Here is a 20,091-nt window from a genome sequence, read left to right on the forward strand (position 1 = left end):
ATTATTCTTTGGTGTTTTTCCATTTGGTCAATTTTACAGTGTGTACCTACAATTTTTATAGTTCAATTATTCGAAAATAGTAACAAATCCCCATAGTGATCACTCATTTCAATATTATAATAAGGCATTTCAAATTCAGAAATAATAACTTGTTCTTAACAACCCAGTGAAAGAAAGTAAATAACTCGTATCGGATACAAAATACTCAACGAAATGTCCTAAGAAAACCAAATGTTTCATGCCAGCTGTGAGTTTTTTCAATGAACCGACTGAAAATCATTTCGATTTTCGATAAGTTCAGGAAACAAGACATATAAAAGATGAAAATTATACGAATATCTATTTGGTTCCGCTAGTCGTTTACTTGAAGACCAAAAATCACTTCTATCTCCAAAACAGCTCATTTGCGGACGCATGTTTAACAGGCCAATCGAAAGGTCCCCGGACTACCATAGTAAAATACATTTTTTTTGGCAAAATTCGATTTTATTATTCAACACTTTTGAGGGCGATACAGCGATTATAGCGATCTTCCACCTTTCCATACCATTTTTGTAGTACGATTTGTCTTTTGCTTCAATATAGGCCTCAGTTTCGGCGAATACTTTTTCATCGGCGCTAAATTTCTTTCCAGCGAGCATTCTTTTGAAGTCTGAGAACAGGAAAAAGTCGCTGGGGGCCAGATCTGGCGAATATGATGAATGCAGAAGCAATTCGAAGCCCAATTCATGCAATTTTGCCATTGTTTTCATTGATTCATGACACGACGCATCGTCTTGATGAAACAGCACTTTTTTTTTCTTTAAATGGGGCCGTTTTTTAACGATTTCATCCATTAAACGATCCAATAACGCTATATAATGATCCCTGTTGATGGTCTGGCCTCTTTGGAGACATTCAATGAATATTATACCTTGCACATCCCAGAATACTAATGCCATAACCTTGGCAGTAGACTGTTGTGTTTTTCCTCGCTTTGGATTCGGTTCATCGTGTGCATTCCACTCAGCTGACTGTCGAAGGACTCCGGAGTGAAATGATGGAGCCATGATTCATCCATTGTCACAAATCGACGCAAAAATTCAGGTTTATTGCACTTAAAATGTTTTATTTCACTTTATATATTTATATATTTAAAGACACTTTCTGTTTGAACTTATTTATTTTATTTATTTACAAGTATGTAGCTGTTGTTGTCTGTACACCTGCAAGTTGGAGAAGGATCTAACCTCTCTCATCTCGAGGTTGTTCGATATTCTGTGGTCATAGAATATTGCCACAGAATATCTTCATCTTTTTACAATATACAACATGTACAATAAACAACATAATCAGCTTCAAACACTCCTCAGAATCATTAACACGTTGTTGCTTTTGATCGATTGTGAGCTCGCGCGGCACTCATTTTGCACACAGCTTTCTCATGTACAAACATTCGTGAATGATATGATGTACACGCTCAGATGATATCTTCACAATGTCTGCTATGTCGATCAACTTCACTTTACGGTCATTCAAAATTATTTTGGGAACATTTTTGACTTTTTCGTCGGTGACAGCCTCTTTTAGGCGTCCACTGCGTTCGCCGTCTTTGGTGGTCATTTCAACATGCTCAAACCAATCAATGATGGTTGATTTTCCTGGTGCAGACCCCAGAAACTCTTCATCAAGCCAAGATTTTGCTTCAACTCAGCATTCCACCGACTGTTTCATAACATTTTGAAGAGGATAATGAGCATACAAGTTGTAAATAACATCTCATCACCAGTAAGGGTTAAGGTACAACAATCTAGCTTGCGACATTTTGAATACCATAGACGATGAGATGGCAGTAGTTTTTGCATACACTCTGTGCTAAGCTTTAATTCTTCGGGTTTGATGAAATGTCCATCAGTTGATTATTTCGGTGATGCGACAGCAGTGTTGTGAAAGGCAGTGCTATGGTTCCTAAATGGTTTTGTCGGAGATGACCCGGGACCAACTTCTATTTTCTTTTTACCATTGATTCTCCGAGACTGGTGCAAAAATCCTTGAGCGCAAGGATGTCATGTCCTGAGGATCGGCTTGATTAACCTATGGAGCACATTGCCCTCTGCCCTCTGACCAAGTTACCACGTAACTTGTAAAATTCCAGAAATGGGCCCCTAATCACAATCTATTTGTCGACACGTCCTTTCTTTTTTTTGTCTGTGAGGTTACTGGCCTACTTTGAACTTCTTTACTTCTTTCTCTTTTCAAGTCAAGCCAATACAACTTGATCTCATTCTAATTCACCTCTAACGAAGTATTGTTTTGTGCTCTAGCAGGTGGCAATATGCCAATAAAAATAGTGGCAACCAATCAAGAAGTGTCTGGTAGATGGGCTATTTCCACTATTTCTTCAAATACTTATTCAGGCTCGATACAAACTTCTCTTCTCGCCGCGTTACTAGAGATGAGCGATAACGTGATTTCTAGATCACATTGTGAAACGTTACTGTTCCTTTATGATATCAGTGATATTAAAGCGTGACGTGATCACTGTTAAGGTATCGGGGTCCGTGCCCATCAGGCTGGCTTCATAATTTACGATTGCACGGACGTTGATATGCCCTGAAACTATCTGTGAAATGTTCAAACAGTGATCCCGTCACGCTCTGTATTCGTTTTTCGGAACCGTGACTACCTGTGACAGTCTGATATCAGTGATTAAATCACAGTTCGTGAAATATCGCTCATCTCTAGCTTCAACTGTATTTTTCCCCTCAAAAAGCAATAGTTTATCGGCACACGGAATCCTTTTTAGTCACCTTTTTTGAATAACAAAAGTAGCTACACTCACAACGCAATATCTCACAAACTAATGGTCGGACTGCTGTCAAATTTTGACACATATCGTTTGAAGGTTGGTACTAAATGAAAATCATACTAGCACCGCCATCTGTCCATCAGACCGGGAACTTTTCAATTGGCCTAATATATGAATTTTTACTTATTTTGAGATCTATAATAAGCTCCCAAAATATAGGAACTCTGTTTTTAACACCCAGTATATGAAAATAATCTAAAAACCCCCTGAAATTCCCTTAATACTACCAAAGAATGAACCCACGAACCAATTCCCGAACCTCATAAAAAAATGAAACTGAATAATCTTAATCTGCATACATATTAATTAATTCATAATGCAAATTCTGGGCAGAAACGCTATTATAGCGCTAGGAAGAGGGGCGTTTTGCCAGAAGGGTCGCACCCTCTGTGTGAACTCGCTGGTGGTCTTATGGTGTACAATGGGATGTAGCCCCAGTCGTGACACAGCGGCTTATAGCACTCCGTTAATGTTAATGCAAACTTTATCTGGGAGTAGATAAGCCCCGTCTAATTAAGCAAGAAATGCTGGTGGGTACGGAGGATTTGTTTCATGTAACATCGATTGTTTCAGTAATTAATGTCAGATCGACTAGATTAAATTTTTTGAACGAGGAAATTGCTAGGATCCAGTCGTGAAATGTGATTCATTGCATAGCAGTCGGTTTCACAAAAAAAAAAGGGTTTCATTTTGAATATACCGCTACCTGGAAAACTGTCATTTTTCTAGCTGTGATCGTTTAGTATTTGACAATTAAAAACTATGTGAATACTGAAAAACGTTTCATCAAAACTACGTTTTTCATACACCGTTGTGAAGAGGCTTCCAGGACCTTTCAAATGAAATATCACTCAACCCCTTCCCTGTTTATTATTTAGGGAGTTGCTCGTTCAAGCCTCAAATATATAGAAAATGTCCCCCGAATAAATTATTCGACGTGTTTCGGGAAAATTTTCCAATCACGATGGGATAAGAAATATACGGGGTGGCTCGTTTGAGATGGAACAACCTGTACTATATATACTAACTGACAAAGAAACTGCAACACCCAAAAGGAGCTCTTAAATTTTTAGTTTTTGTTGGTAAAACATAGATAGTATAGCAAGCAGTGAATGATTGAATATGGAGAAAAAATCGTAAAGGTTTTTTCATGTGAACAATTTTTGTTACTAAATATTGTTGTCATGTTTTTTGAATTTTCCAACAAACCAGCTCTTCGAGGAGTCGCTGTTTAGTTGTTGTTAAAATACCTAGAGCACGCGTACGTGGAATTTATTGCCAGCTAAGTGAATTTGATGAAAATCGAATTATTGGTCTACGGGAGGCGAGGTTGTCATTTCAAGAAATTCCTAACCGTATAAACAGAAATCCAACTACTGTTATGAGATGTTATCCAGCGGGGTTTGATAATGTCCAAAATCGAAGAAGAGTAGGCACCGGACGTCGAAGAGGCACAAATTGAAGTTCAAGATCGACGTCTAAAACTTATGGCCATTAGAGACATTGCGGCAACACGATCTTTGGCTGATAAGTGGTTAGGCAAACAAGGCCATCCTGTAACTGTCCGAACGGGTTACCGCCGGATAAGGTCTTTGGACTGCAGCATTATCGACCCCATCTTGTGTTACCTCTGACAGTTGAGCATCGCCGGCAACGATTACAGTGGTGCAGGAAAGGTGAACATAAGAATGTGGAATGACATCAGGTCGTCTTTTCTGATGAATCTTGATTGTCCTTTGGGTGCACATCACGGCCGAAGAAAGGTTAGACGACGTCGGGGAGAAAGACGTGAACCTCAGTTTGATGTTGAGCGTCATGTACACCGGACAGTAGGTATTATGGTATGAGGTGCTATTGCACATGCAAGTAGGTCACTTTTAGTCTTCATTCGAGGTAACATGACAGCGCTAATTACCTTCAAGAAATAGTGGAGACATATGTTCTCCCCTACCTTAACCGGCTCGAGAAGCTGATATTTCAGCAAGATTATGCCGACCTCATGTCGCCAGAGTTTGTTTAAACTTTTTCAAAGCGACCCATGTGAATATTTTGCCATGGCCGCCCAGATCCCCCGATCTTTCCTCCATAGAGCCTGTTTGGGACATCAGCGGTAGAAGGTTTAGAAATTTACCCCAGCCCCCACGGACTTTGGCGGCTCTGAGACATGTAGTACAGATAGCTTGGGATAGTATCTCTCAAGAAGAAATAGACCATCTTATTGCATCAATAACGAGACATGTTGGATAATGTATAGATAATCGCGGTTGTTGAACCCATTATTAACAAATTAATCAAAAAAGAAAATTTAAACCCTTCGTTTTTTTCTCATAATTTCAATCATTTACTCCTTGCTATACTACCTATGTTTTACCAAAAAAAAAATTAAAATTTGAACAGCTCCCTCTAGGTGTTGCAGTTTCTTTGTCAGTTGGCATATATACATATGTTAGTGTCAGGATATTTGATGAGTTTATGTTCAAGTTTCTACGAAATGGACGAAATTTTGTTCGATTGTAATTACACTATATTTTGAAAAAAAAAAGAGGATTGTATGAGAACATAATATGGGTTTTTCAAATTTATTTTCACGTGCATTATACACCTGGAGTTTGGCGCATTCCTCCCGACTCACCCTCTATATATTCTTTTGAGAATATAAAAATTGTTCTCTTGTTCACTTTGAAATGTATGATGCCCCGTTCACATTTCCTCTCCTAATTTAGGCAGGTAAAATTTCATCTCCAGTACTACAATTCATATAATTATGTTTTCCGTACCTTAAAGTCTGTTTTTAAAAAGGATTTATTCTATTTTGAATTAAGAATTACAACATTTGGATAAATAATTAATAATTGTACAGATTAAGATTTGGGAACAACGTGAGTTACAAAACGAAGCTTGATGTTCTAAGTCTGATTCATAACTAACTAAAGTCTGTTCTGAAATCTAAAAAGAAAGCTTTATGAGTTCACAGAGAGAATTTGCACTTCTGCACTATCGCGCACATTTCCAAGAACGGCGTTGGCCGAGCTTCTTCTATTATGTTGACTTGTGCTGTTTCGGTCGATGTGGATCTCAAAATAATATAATTCGATGTGGGAAAGGTAGACGTAGTCCTGTGAGATGTGTCATTCCCTAGGCTATCGAGAATAAGTCTATACCTACTCCCATTCATCGGAAAAGTTCAACAACAGTGAGCTCAACTAAGTAACTCTTAATTTCGACATTCAGTCAGTCTGGCAACCGGACGCACCGAGCGTAACGCGAAGTAATCGAATTTACTCGAAAAAGCGTAATGATTACTCGCCATACTCCGGCATAGCTCATTTACTTGATTCATGTACCGATACGGGGGTGAAATTTGATATTAATCACCGGGCAAACACGATCTGATGCAATCCTTTCCGAATAGGTAGCGTTTAATTTGCAAAGTATTCACTCGTGATGAGCAGTAGGGGTCGAACATCAAAGGAGCCCGAGAAGTGGATTACTTGATCCTGAACATTCATCTGCTGAAATTACAAACTCCAAGATTGGATGATCGATGAATACGAAGTAGATGAGGATATTTCGATGGTTCTACTCGGAGATTTTTCTTCTTCTGTTCATAACTTTCCTAAATATTTCCTAAAATATTCGTACAAAGGACCCCGCACGTTTAGTATGGGAAATGTCTTTCCGTGAATTTGGCTGAATTTTTGATATGTTATTATCACTATTGTTATTATTGTTATGAATGTTACTCTCATAATTATATTGTTTTTGATTGATCTACTCATTCATTTTGCCAACGATCATATTATTAGATAGTATTCATTTGTATGTGTGAAGTTCAAAAAGTTCATAGAAAAAAAAAATTATTTTCAAGAATTGGTGGGTTAATATCGGAAGTTCCATTCATAGTTAGCTTCCAACACTCGGACTTCTATATTCTACCCGTATAGTACTATATTACATCAAAACTGCAGACATTTTCACGGATTCGTTTGTCTGTGAGATGCTATCATCAATTTCGAGACATTCTGAGGAAAATGTCTTGGCACCCCATTGTCAGATTGTCGAGATTTGTGAGAAACAAATCACATATCATATGTTAATGACATCAATAGTGATCACAATTGTTTTCCCTGAGGATATATGATTATGTTTTTCCCATTTTCCCCCATTACAGCTCGCGATGCCTGGTTATGAACATTTCGGCTAACATATTTGATAGTATTGGACATCAGATATATGAGGATTCAGTTATTATGGTCTCTCTTAAAAAAATCTCACAATATGTCTCATGTGAATTATCCTGGCGTCATCTTGTGGCATGAAAAGATGTATGGAAGATCTTGGATTTTGTATCTCATTTCAAAGCCAATGTAGAGCAGTGTATAAAAAATTATCGATGGCGGTGCCTAATATAAACAAGGATGATCATTTCTCAGTCGGGTTCTGGCCGCCGAACATCCAAATTCCATCCCAACCAGAAATGACAGCTCCCCGATTGATGAGCAAAAACCCCGAAAACTGCAAAAATTCCATTTTCAAAGCTCCATATCTCAAAAACTATCCATTTTTGAGCTTTGTGGCTGAGGACACTTCTGATCAGTTTATCAAGAACTACAACATATCAAAAATTCAGCCAAATTCACGGAAAGCCATTTCCCATACTAAACGTGCGGGGTCCTTTCCAAGAATCCAATGATTTTTCGTTAAAGAGTGACATATGAAATGGAAAAAATGAGGAAGCCATTGACGTGAATAAGGAGCTTCTGAGCGCTCGATTATTCATGCGAACACCACTTCATACATTTCAGGAGAAAATAATTATTCGAAATAATCCTAGAAGTGATAGAAAATTTAAATTCTCTAAGAACATCTACAAACATTTCGTATTTTTTTGTAAATAATTACATATCGCCATATTTTCATATTTTTAGCTTATATTCAATTTATCGTACTCATGTTTTGATTAATATACAGTGATGCCAAATCAGTATCTCAGAATGTGATATGAAATGTTTGGAAGAATACATAAAGAATGCTGAGAGTCAAACGGAGGGTGGCAACGTTTTTCTCTCTTCCCATCCACAAACAATGAAACAATAAAAAAAAAGAGGAGAGTCATGCTCTATCTCTGCAGTTTCGTCCCTGGTGCCCACATCCTAACAGTGTCTAGTAGTTTAATTTCCATTTAGAATTTCTTGGAAACCTTATACAGGTTAAGAATTGTAATTCTAAGAGAAAATGTATTCGAGAATTCAGATAATTCGAACCGAAATATTTCGAATATACCTACTGTTATGGTTCATATTATTTTTGTTTTTAATTTTAGAATTGAATATTCAAAGATCCACAACATAATTTTGGCGCCCAACGTAGGGCACCAAACAACGATTTTTCGTTATTTTCTCTCCGGAGGTGAGTTTTCCTTCTTCAATCAGGTCCTAGAATATTTCTCCATTCTTTTCTACAACTTTTGATACCACATATCTTGCATTCGGTCTATTCTAAGTTACAAAAAGTATTTTCTAATACTCATAATTAATGAGAAATTTGAGCTTATACTACAGTTTCTGTTATGACTGAAAACATAACAGTCGATCGTTATCGAGCGCAATTAATGCGTTTGAGCCGAGCATTGAAAGATAAAATGCAGCATTAAAACAAGAGAAATGAGAAAGTGTTTTTACAGCATGGCAATGCTAGACCCCATGTTGAAAAAGTTAGAAACGTTGAAATGGGAAGTCCTACCCTACCCACCGTATTCTCAAGACGTTGCTTCCTCTGAATTTTACTTGTTTCGAACAATGGCACACGGTCTGGCTGACCAGCACTTCCGGTCCTATGAAGAAGTTAAAAATTGGATTGCTTCAGAACTCGGGATTCGTACGCTGACCGAAAGATGTAGGAAAGTATTGACCAGCGATGGACAATACTTTGAGTCAAAAATGTTTAACAAATGTTTTACAATGACGCCTCGAATTTCGGAAAAAAATCGGCGGAAGCAAAATTGTACGCCTATGTAGCTACTATTACTTCTCAGTAGAGTACAGAAGAGTGTATCGATTTATATTCAATTTTAAATTATTCATGATATTTCAATAACCATTCTACTACCTAATGGAATATAAAATGGGGTTTGTGTTAGCCCATAGGCGGAACTATTCGGTAAAGTACACTGCAAACAGAGACAGTGGCAACAATAGGACAGCGGGTGCTGGACACGTGGCCTTGTTAGGAGAGAGGGTGGATTATCATCTTGCGACACCGTTATTAATTAACCTCTACGCCGATAGGGATGAAATAACGATAACATAGCAGTACGGTTTTAGGGTTCAAGGGGGTTCGTGAATCATTTTGCCAAAAAAAAAATTATGTGAGGTATGCGGATTTTGCAGATTGTGGTTTGTTTTTATGATAATGAGCCTTAGGAATAGTTTGACGGATGAAAAATTCCATCCCCTGAGATTTTCAATTCACATTTTGGATAATCTAAATAGGTACTGAAAATCGGAAACAAAATTGTACTTCTGACGTCTGAACTTTTTTCGGGAACTATGGAAGCTTTTTGTTTACGTACCTTGTTTTACCTAAAATCCGGTACAAATAATAATTGATATATCGCATTGGTTCCATGAGATCAAGTATGTTTGAAAAGTAAAAAAACGAGCAAACAAAATTTAGAAAATTCTCGAAAACTCAACAAAAATATTTAAAACAATTAACATGAAACTGTAAAAAACAATTAACATGAAAAATGTAATGCTATGATACTGAATATAATATTTTTCACTGAAATATATGATCATGACAGAGACCATTAGAAAATCAATGGGGTTGAGATTTTGTGCCTAACCAGTATAAACATATTTTCTGACAAAAATTCCTCAAACTACATTGTCATCTTCGAGAGTGATAGATTAAATATATAGATTTAATTAAGGAGGTTTCGTTTCACTGCGACCTAATGGTATATTGTGCCCCCATCAGAGCTATTTCCTCTATAACGTGATCCACAGCTCGCCTTCCAGTTCCAGAGTTATGATGAACTCCAATATCTGTATTGCGACAAGGAGGCTAATTCCTCACTTCTATAAGTTTCGTGTCCAAGGCAGGTTTGGCGTTGGCTAGCGATGGCGAGGCATTTCGTCACCAGGTGGTCCGGAGTTTCTTCCTCCTCCCCACTGAATCTGCACTTGTCGTTTTCTGTTAGAACCATTCTCATAAGGTGGCAATGCCCTGTGAGGAATCCAGTGAGGAGGTGTAGCATATTCTAACTAAGAATTGAATGAGAATAACTCACCTTCTCTAGCTTTATGAATAATTCCCTGGCAAAACCTTTACACGAGCCGCCTATGGAAGGATAGGCTTGACCTAACCCCTCAAGTTCGCAGTCCTCATCATCAATCAATATTATGTTTTCAACTGCTATATGACAGTGGAAAGATCAAATTCCCTATTATTAATTGTTTAGGTGTAGACGATACACAGATGAATTACACGATAGTTATTTCCATATGAAGACCACGAAATTACTCTTCAGCAATAGGAAGAAAACCACTGCCAATTTTACTCTACAGATTATCATTTCTATATAGAGTTATATATCGATATGAAAATTAATAATTGTTTTAAATGTTCATAATGAGCTTTGCTATCCCTGGAAACCAGCACACTAAAGTTTTTCCAACCATAAGATAATATACCATTTCATTCTTTGGCATGAGCTACTATATTAGAAAAGCAGAGATGCATTCACCCAAATTGCCCAATTTCTTGAATTTCACAGATAATTTTTTTGAGATCAAATCACTCTAGAACGGCGCATTATTTGAGAAATTATAAAGAATAATTTTATTCTTCAAAATGAAAAATATTCCTCAATGAGTTTCTCACTTTAAATTGAAGTTTTGTTGGTCTTGTAATTATTTTAGACTTTTAGTACGCAAATTCTAGAGAAGGCTAGCAATATTTTAAATTTTTCCAGAATCCAGATTCCTAGACATTGCTCGTTGCAAGGCGTATATAAAGCGTCAAAATTGTGGAGACCTTGCCAAAAAAGGACCACATGACCCACTTTCCCTATTCAAAAAATTTGGAGGGTTGATGGAGATGGCACAGGGTGCAACAAGAATCCTTCAAAAATGCATTAAAATTTGGTGAAAGTGAAACAAAAATTGACCTGTTTTTGGATTTTGTTGCCAAATAATTTTCTTCTGAGGAAGAGAATTTGGTCCATAACCTTGACACACAATGTCTACATGAAAACCAAGTTTGTTATTTCGTCTGGTGCTCCAATATTTTTTCTTTTGATATTTTTAAGCTCCCCTGCGGATCTAGATACGGCTCTGAATTGATATATTCCTTGCACCCCCACTGAATTGATTCGTTTACTTAGTGAGCTAAAAAAAAATTTTTTTTGAGATACCTTTTAATAGTGAAAAATAAAAAAGATTCATCAGATTTGAGATTGAAGCACATTCTGCTTTTATTATTTTTATTAGATACAATAATAGTTGAGGTGATAAACCTATGAACTCAATACAATATATGAAAGAATTAAAAAAAAATTGAATAAAAGAATTGAGACACACTTATCATAGCGATTCTTAAAAGATATTAACTGATGGTGCAGTCACTACGTCAGATGGCAATCCAGCTCTCAAACATTCTGTTGGATAGAAAGTTCTGTCGAACAGTAGTCTCAAATTTTTCCTTGCCAAGTCTGTAAGGGTGAAAGCTGCAACCATGAAAAGAGCGATATAATGAGTAGCATAGTTGTTTAACTCTATTACATGTAGATGTTATATAGCTGGACCAGGAAAGATTGGATGTCACTATCAATCCCAAATTACAGTGCTCCTCAACACCCCTTAACAATGTATTGTCGATGAAGTATTCGATTTTGTGATTTTTTTTGCCCACATGGAGTACACAGCATTTTTCTACATAAAGAGGAAACATCCATTGTTTATAGTATTGAGATCATTTTTGAGAACATCAGCACATGTGATAGGATAATTGTACAGGGTGGGCAAATTTCAATGTTTTAGTACTACAACTTTTAAACCAGAGGATATAGACCAAATCTGAAACCCCATTCTCGTTCTCTTTTTCTGAGAAACTAACAAGAGTAGTATTTATTTTGGCCACCTTCTTTTGTTTTCGAGTTATAAGCGAAAATTGAAAAAATGGTGATATCGAAAAACATTTATATCTCCGCTAATACTGATGAAGCTCTGAAATTAAAACATTATACAGGCACTTTTCTACGTACCATCCAGTGGCGTGCTTGTCTTTTCAAAAGGGTCTTTAATTATGAAGCTATGACCCAAAGTTATGTTTTTTTAAATAGAAACATAAGGTTTATGTGCCATTTTTCGAAAGCTTAATTCTTCCTGATTTCAAAAATATATAACATCGTATGGTTTGTATTAATATTAATAATAGAAAATGACCAAAATTCTTTTTTATCTAAGAGTCCCAATATTTCTATGGTTTCAACTGTTGAGGAGCACAGAACAATTGAGCTTTCTATAACAAGAGCAGTGTCCTTCCGTCAATCTGATGTTTTCCATGCTTTTCACTATTTTTTACAAAATTCGAATCTAAATATGTTTAATGAATTTTTATCTGAAAATTGAATTGGAAATATCGAAAAGATCCACAAGATCGAATGTTTCGATCGAAAGAGTTGTAATGAGATGGATGTATCAGAAGATTATTTTCATAGGTCTCCAGAATTAATACGCACAAGTACCAATCTATTTTAAATAGCATATGAAACAACGCATATATATAATTGAACTCAACAATATAATTACGAAGGGAACAAACAAAAAATAATAGTTAACCTAATAATAACAACAATTGCACAATGCACAGTCGACACATCTTCTCGATATTTCGCACCGAATTCAATAGATGAATATTGGAAACTGTGTTCAAGCAGCCTGGGAAAATTTCTCCGAGTTCATTTATATTTTCGAAACTATTTTTATAAAATATATCTAGATTCGAATTTTGTAGAAGTGAGTAAAAAGCATAAGAATCATCAGATTGACGGAAAGACACTGCTCTTGTTATAGAAAGCTCAATTTTTATGTGCTCATCAACAGTTGAAACCATAGAAATATTGAGACTCTTAGGTAAAAAAAGGTTTTTGACCATTTTCTGTTATTTATTTCAATACAAACCATACGATATTATATATTTTTGAAATCAGGAAAAATTAAGCTTTCAAAAAATGGCACAGAAATCTAGTGTTCCTATTTGAAAAAACATAACTTTGGGTCATAGCTTCGTAATTAAAAACCCTTTTGGAAAGACGAGCACGCCACTGGATTCTACGTTAAAAAGTGCCTGTATAATGTTTTAATTTCAGAGCTCTATCATCAGTTTTAACAAAGATATAAATGTTTTTCGATATCGCCATTTTTCCAATTTTCGCTTATAACTCGAAAACAAAAGAAGGTGACCATAAATAAAAACTACCCTTGTTAGTTTCTCAGAAGAAGAGACCAAGAATGGGGTATCAGATTTGGTCTATCTCCTCTGGTTTAAAAGTTGTAGTGCTAAAACTTTGAAATTTGCCCACCCTGTACAGCTTCGTATCGTCGGCAAATAATGCACAACCTGATTGAAGATAGGGTGGAAGATCCGAGTGAATAAAAGGATATATATACTGTTTTGTTCCGAATCTGTATCGTTCATTGTTTCTCTTGTTACCACGTCGAACTGCTACCAATTCCCGATGTCGACTATTAACAAAAATCCAATATGGCAGGAAGAATCATCCCCTTTCGATTCCATCGCCGTGTTATTCCAGAATTCATAACCGAACAATAACAGCAATATTGCGGCACCTGGCAAGCGTTCCAGGAATTCCCACAGCGCCCCCATGAAATTCCATCCACCCCTAGTCATTTGTAATGTATATCGGGTTTGTTTTGTTTGAAGAACGATGATGCGATGAGTATTCTTTGCGGTGTTAAGGAACCCTACCCTTCTTCTGTTCGTGCACCCTGGCTAGCAAAATAAATGCCCGATGCAGGTCTTAGTTCTCATAATAAAACAGAAAAGAATTCGAGAAAAATACTGTCTTGATGTTAGGAGCTTTTGAACGTTCTTTTCTTTATGTGCCATTTGCGACCATACAACTGTGTATTGGTATTTCCCTATTTCAGTGTCGTAATGAGTTCATTACAGTTCTAAAAACAGTGCTGTAATGAACTCATTACAGCACATTACATTATATTTTTCGGTTTGTGGTTGTCTATGCTGACAAACGTCAATAATTGTCAATATAATATAATTTGGATATAGTGAATGATTTTCAACATTATTTGAAATTTCTCTTAATTCTGGTGGTGTTAAATCGATTTATTCAGACATAAATCACGAATTTAATAATTCCAATAGTAGAATTAGTGCGAATTCCAAGACAAATAATATATGGAAGATTTTGAGGGAAGAGGACTATGATCAATATGTGTTGAAACCGTGTGAAAATTTTGGCGAAGATTCGTGGATGACACATTCGTGATCTGGGCTCATGGAAAAGAGATCATTACTGGATTCCTAGAACACCTCGATAACATAGAGGAATCGATAAAATTAACAATGGAAAATATCCAACTTCCATTCCTGGATGTGCTCATACACAAACAGGAGGAAACTCCTCGAACCACGATTTGCAGGATGCCGACGAATACAGGTCAGTATCTTCACTTCGACTCTAACCATAACCTCAACAACAAATTGGGAGTGGCCAGATGCCTCTATGACAGAGCAACTCAAGTATGCTCTAGTCTGAACGATAAGAAGGAGTAATTCTACAAGATCACAGAAATTCTAGACAAGAACGGTTACCCCAAGAAGATACTAGAAATCGCCAGGATGCCAAGGGATAACACGGAGACCCGACCAGAAACACAAACCGGATCAATAGAAACGATAACCACGGTCATCCTATATGTGAAAAGGTTATCAGAAAAACTGAGAAAAATTGGTAACGGATACGGTGTGAGAACAGCATTCCAAACAAAAAACACTGTCAGTGCTAACCTAACTAAGGTGAAACCTTAGAAAATCAAAGAACTAAAAGTTGCGTATACGAAATACAATGCGAATGCAGCAGAACTTACGTTGGAGAGACCAAAAGGCCCTCTGAACACAAGGGTGAAAGAGCACCAAAAACTAGCTCGAAACAGGGGAAATCCAGGATAGTCCAACATGCTTGGCATGAAGACTATAGGATTAAATGGCTTGAAGCTTCCATAATATCGAAGAAAGAAAGATCAAAACGGAGGAAATTTAAAGAAGCATCCTCCATAGCCATCACTCCGAATCCAATAAGCATGCCCTCTCTGGGGATCCAGGAAGTCTGATGGGCACCGATCATAAGATCCAATCTGGGGAAATTATATAAATTATAAAATTCAGCTCGTGCAAAAATTGAAGCCATGTGACTATCGTTTTTGTCGCAATTTTGCTGATTTGTGACAACTTTATTTCCAAAAGGGGTCCTTTTAACTGGCTCTCTCTTTTCGTTCGATTTAACGTCTCTCAACTGCTCAACTGTTAATTCATTTGTTTATGCTGACAAACCAGCAACTCTTGAAGCATTGAAAACTAATATTCAATTTGACCAGATTTATTGAAAAAATTAGTGAAAAACTGGACTGATCAGTTGGACTATATAACTCGTAGCCGCGGCGGACATTCGCTGAAAATCACTCTTCAAAATAAATGCTATGAAATTATCAACCAGATTATAATTAGAAAAAATCATTCCAAGAATATTTTGACTTGTATTATCATTTCAAATTGTCAAGTTCTTAAAAAACCCTCATTATTTATTTTTCCAATAATTTATAATTTATGAAATGAACATTGTAATTCTTGAAATCTTTGTATTGTGTCACGTTCCGTCACACTTCAGTTTCATATCGCATAATAATAATAATAATAATAATAATCCTTTATTGATCTCATAAGACATACAATTATGTGTGAGATAAGTCACAAAAAAAAGAAAAAGTTAACATAAATAATTATCAAATGTATCGTTTAAAAATTCACCAACAGTATAATAACAATTTCTTAACAATAAAGCTTTCACACTGGCCTTGAATTCTTTAAGATTCAGAGACGTAATATGGGAAGGTAAATGATTGAACAATTTTATGCCCTGATATGTGGGCGACATTTCAAATTTTGTTGTTCTGTGTTTTGGCACAAAAAGCACTCCCCCACTTCTTGTATGGTAATTATGAAAGCTTGATAAAGCATATCCATTGATGTCGCTAGGGGCCCTCTGAAATTTTGCATGAGCCAAAATCTTCCTGGCTTCTCCTTGGCCCCCCAATTCTTGAGGGCTGGCATCGCCCCTGCCCACATCACAGATTATAGATATTTTTCCCAATATGTCATTGAGACGAAAGCAACTGTTTTATTTTTTGCAAACAGTGTGACAAATCTTTTCGGAAATAACCATGCGAGTTATGCTGTAAAAGCTGCTAACATGATAAAATGTTTTCAAGGAATTGTGAACGCTTCCATAAAATTTGATCGATGTTTCAAGATAATTAAGTACATCAATTAATATCACTCAAATTATTCGAATTTCAAATAATCCTAACACTCCTAACCTCTAAAAACTCCGGGTCTCGAGATGCGCACTTCTATGCGCAATATACGTCGTTCGCAGAGCCAGTTTTAACATTGACGCCGTTTCTATCCTCTCGAACCGTTTTCGACAAGTCGAAATGTGCACATTGCCACAAGTTACGAAAAAAATTAGGACGTTATGCAAATTTCGCTGTCGGAAGTTTCACCATAGCCGGTGTGGAACCTGCAGATCACTGTTGCTGATAAAGAGATTGGCACGGCATTTCCAGGGGAGAGAACCGGCCTTCACGCAGTCCATTGGAGTAGGTTTGAACAGATCGATAAAGCTACGGGATTCATGTAATATGGATGTTTGGGTTAACCTCTAGCTCTGTTCGAAGTTTTTTAGGGAAAAGTTTAGGGTTCATGTTGAATTTTTCCTTGAAAACCCTTTTATATTTTTATATTTATTGAAAGTGAAATTATTACTCTTTGCACGATCCAATTCTCTGGATTATTTATGGCATCTGTTGCCAAGACGATAGGTTTTGTTTACTGGTTGCTAGACAAATTAGGTAAACAAAAAGGGTCTTAAAGTAAGAAAATCTTTCATATTTTAGTGGAATTTGTATTTTAGTAGGAACTGAGACTGATAAATCAGTAATATATATTTTTTCAGCGTGCCAGAAAAGGGAACGTAACTTGTCAATAATTCTTCTATGAAGAATTATTAAGGAAAATCGTCGCCCCGCCGATTTTTAATTTCAAAGCAATTTGCCTGTGCTTTTTTGAATTTGATATTTCTCATCCCCCACACACCGCACTCCTCTACCTGATTTTTAAAATGGAAATATATGGATTGTGATCATCAAATAATAGGTAATTTGATTACCTTTTCAGCGATGTCGCTAAAAGTAGTAATTGTACCGTTTTCCATTAAAAAAAGTAGGAAATGATTTACAATTCGTGAATAGAAAGTAACTGCAGTGAGACCATAATTCTTTTATTTATTATTGAGGGAAATCCATGAATCCATGAATTTTTTATTTTGAAAGCAGGTCTCCCTATGCTTTTCTGAAGAGAAAGAAATATCGAATTAAAAAAAGGATAAATTGCCTCTGAAATTAATGCAGGTGCAAGGACTTTTCTCCACTTGTCAGTTTCCGTCGGTTTTGTGTTTTCAGTTTTTAGATGGAAGTTAATTTAAAAGAATTAAAAAAATATATTCGATGGAACAAGAAAGTTCTTCAGATTTCAGACAATAATTGTCTTCAATCGTAAAATGTACTGAACTTGATAATAAATATATCTTTTATTATTTCAACAAACTCTAACTCAAAATTAGTTTGGTACTACCAAGACGTTGACTAAGTAGGTATGATTATAGGTAGCCAAACAGGCTACTGCAATGGTGGCACACTGCTAGATTCCTATTTAGCTATCTGTATAGAAACATTACTTTTTATAGAGTTTTATTATGTTTTCGGTAACTCAGGGTGATATTTCCTACTGTCCCTAACTTGGAAAATATTGACGGTTTTAAAGAAATTTTGCATGACTTCTTTTTTTTTTCGATATTAGTTATGGTGAAACCTATTAGAATGTATTTCTAGTCGAATATCATACTCTTTCGAACTGTATAAACTTATATCTGAATAAGACCAGTGTTATACAGGTAAAAAACAGCGGCCCCATTTTTGAATGAAAATTTGTAGCACATTCCATATTGAACATGGATTCATGAGATGCAAATATTATTTAGATTCATAAATAATATAAATATAAATAAAGAAAGAAAAGAAGAAACAAAACAAACAACAAGTAGATGTTACTAATTCCAGAAGTTCTTCATTGAATTCAATGAAATTCAGTTCCAATTCAACGAGCAAAAGTCCAATTCTCAACCATCGAACTAATGCAACAAACAGCTCTTATTTTTCCTATGATCACAGAAAATCATAAACCAATCTTCTCTAAAGGGAAAACGGCCTTCACCGAAATAATTTTCGCACGGCACGTGGTAGGTGTTAAGGACGGAGAGATTCTTGTTTCATCCCGTAATGGAAAAGTTCAGGAATTCCCCTCTGCGTCGCAGTTTCTTTTCATCCGGAGCTACAGTTACCTTTGATATGCATAAAGCGAAAATAACACGGTTCTGTCTGACGGGATAACTCCCCCTGAACTTCTGCTAATTCAGTTTCGGAATCATCCATATATTCATAGGGTTGGGGGTTGCAATTTTTAGGGCCAACGATGCAGAAGAGGCGCGAGGAAGAGGTGAAGCGCCAATTAACATGCCATGAATCATCCTGCCTGGTCGTCTGGCTAGTTAGTAAAGGAGTTTTCAGAGATTTCTCTTTGATATTAACGAATATTTCAGGAATAAAAAGAGATTCTCATTTCTATATTACACCTTTATCATATACTAGTGGAATAAATTGAAGGATCAAAATAAAATTAGAAATTTTTAGCGGTTTTTCCAATGGCTGTATTTTCGATAACAATGGTTGTATCTCAATTTGAAAAGGAACTTTTTGAAGCTGGAAGTTTATAGTTTAGAGATCTCACGATGAAAACATTTTTTAAGCAACGTGTACCGCTCAATCCTGAAGAATTTAGTATCTAAAATTCCTGCGAAATTGTTTCAGTTTTTATTTTAGGCAATTATTTTTTCCAACTTAACCACTATATGGATGGGATAACTTGTTCATTCAGCTTCAATATCCTTTTTTTTCACAATTTCGATGCAAGCACTTCTCTCTGAAATATCGAACTTTGAATTGAAAAGGACCTTTTTGTCTTCAACCATCAATATCTCACCAATCAATGATTGCACAGAAAATTTAAGGGATGTTTTGAAATCTTGAATGAATTCTCTACAAGATGTAGCTATTGGATTTTCGGAAAAAATTTCTTTTTGTCCTCTACATTAATTTGAAAAGATGATAAAAAGAAAGCTTTCGGAGGCTTTTTGGATAATCAAGCGCTGAATTGAAATAAAGAGGAAACCATCAACATTGACTATTCGTTTTACACTTCAATATCACCACAAAAATCCCAGAGAATTTCAATTCAATCCATGCAAACATTTTTCTTGAAATTTCGACTTTATACGTCAAGAAAGAAACTTTCAGCAACCTTCAGATGCAGTCACTTACTCATTATAAATCATTAATGAATACATTTTTATCCATTTCCCAAAAAATAAATGTAGCAGTGGTTTGAACGCTTCAAGAACGGTGATTTTGACGTCGAAGACCAGCATGGCGTTTGAAAAGGTAAGGTTTTCGAAGATGCAGAATTGGAGGCATTACTTAACCAAGACTCGTGTCAAACGCAACAAGAATTGGCAGGATCATTGAAAGTGACGCATCAAGCCATTTCAAAAAGCCTGAAAGTCATGGGAATAATTCAGAAACAAGCAAATTGGGTTTCGTATGTGTTGGCTTGTGAACAGCTGCTTGCAATGAAACTACGGAAGGGGTTACTGCATCACATTGTGACGAAAAATGGGTTCATGACGATAATGACAAGCGCTGAAAATCATGGGGATATCCCGGCATACTTCCACGTCGACTGCCAAACCGAATAATCACGGTTCCAAGTTCGTGCTGAGTATTTGGTGGGATCAACTCGGTGTA

General features: G+C 36.2%; 1 protein-coding gene across 3 annotated transcripts in view; it reads left to right on the forward strand.

Annotated features, from left to right (window-relative positions):
- LOC123671138 (choline O-acetyltransferase) overlaps positions 1-20,091 on the forward strand; it is a 109,794-nt gene that overhangs the window by 66,025 nt on the left and 23,678 nt on the right. The window contains exon 1 of one of the 3 annotated variants that reach the window (XM_045604831.1): positions 16,588-16,773. The exons of the other annotated variants lie outside the window; for them this stretch is intronic. Coding sequence (XP_045460787.1) covers positions 16,609-16,773 — 165 coding nt within the window. The 5' untranslated portion in view covers positions 16,588-16,608. Of the gene's footprint in view, positions 1-16,587; positions 16,774-20,091 lie in introns of those variants that run through there. 3 annotated transcript variants of the gene reach the window in all.

The sequence above is a fragment of the Harmonia axyridis genome, chromosome 1, assembly GCF_914767665.1.
Source record: "Harmonia axyridis chromosome 1, icHarAxyr1.1, whole genome shotgun sequence".
Taxonomy (NCBI): domain Eukaryota; kingdom Metazoa; phylum Arthropoda; class Insecta; order Coleoptera; family Coccinellidae; genus Harmonia; species Harmonia axyridis.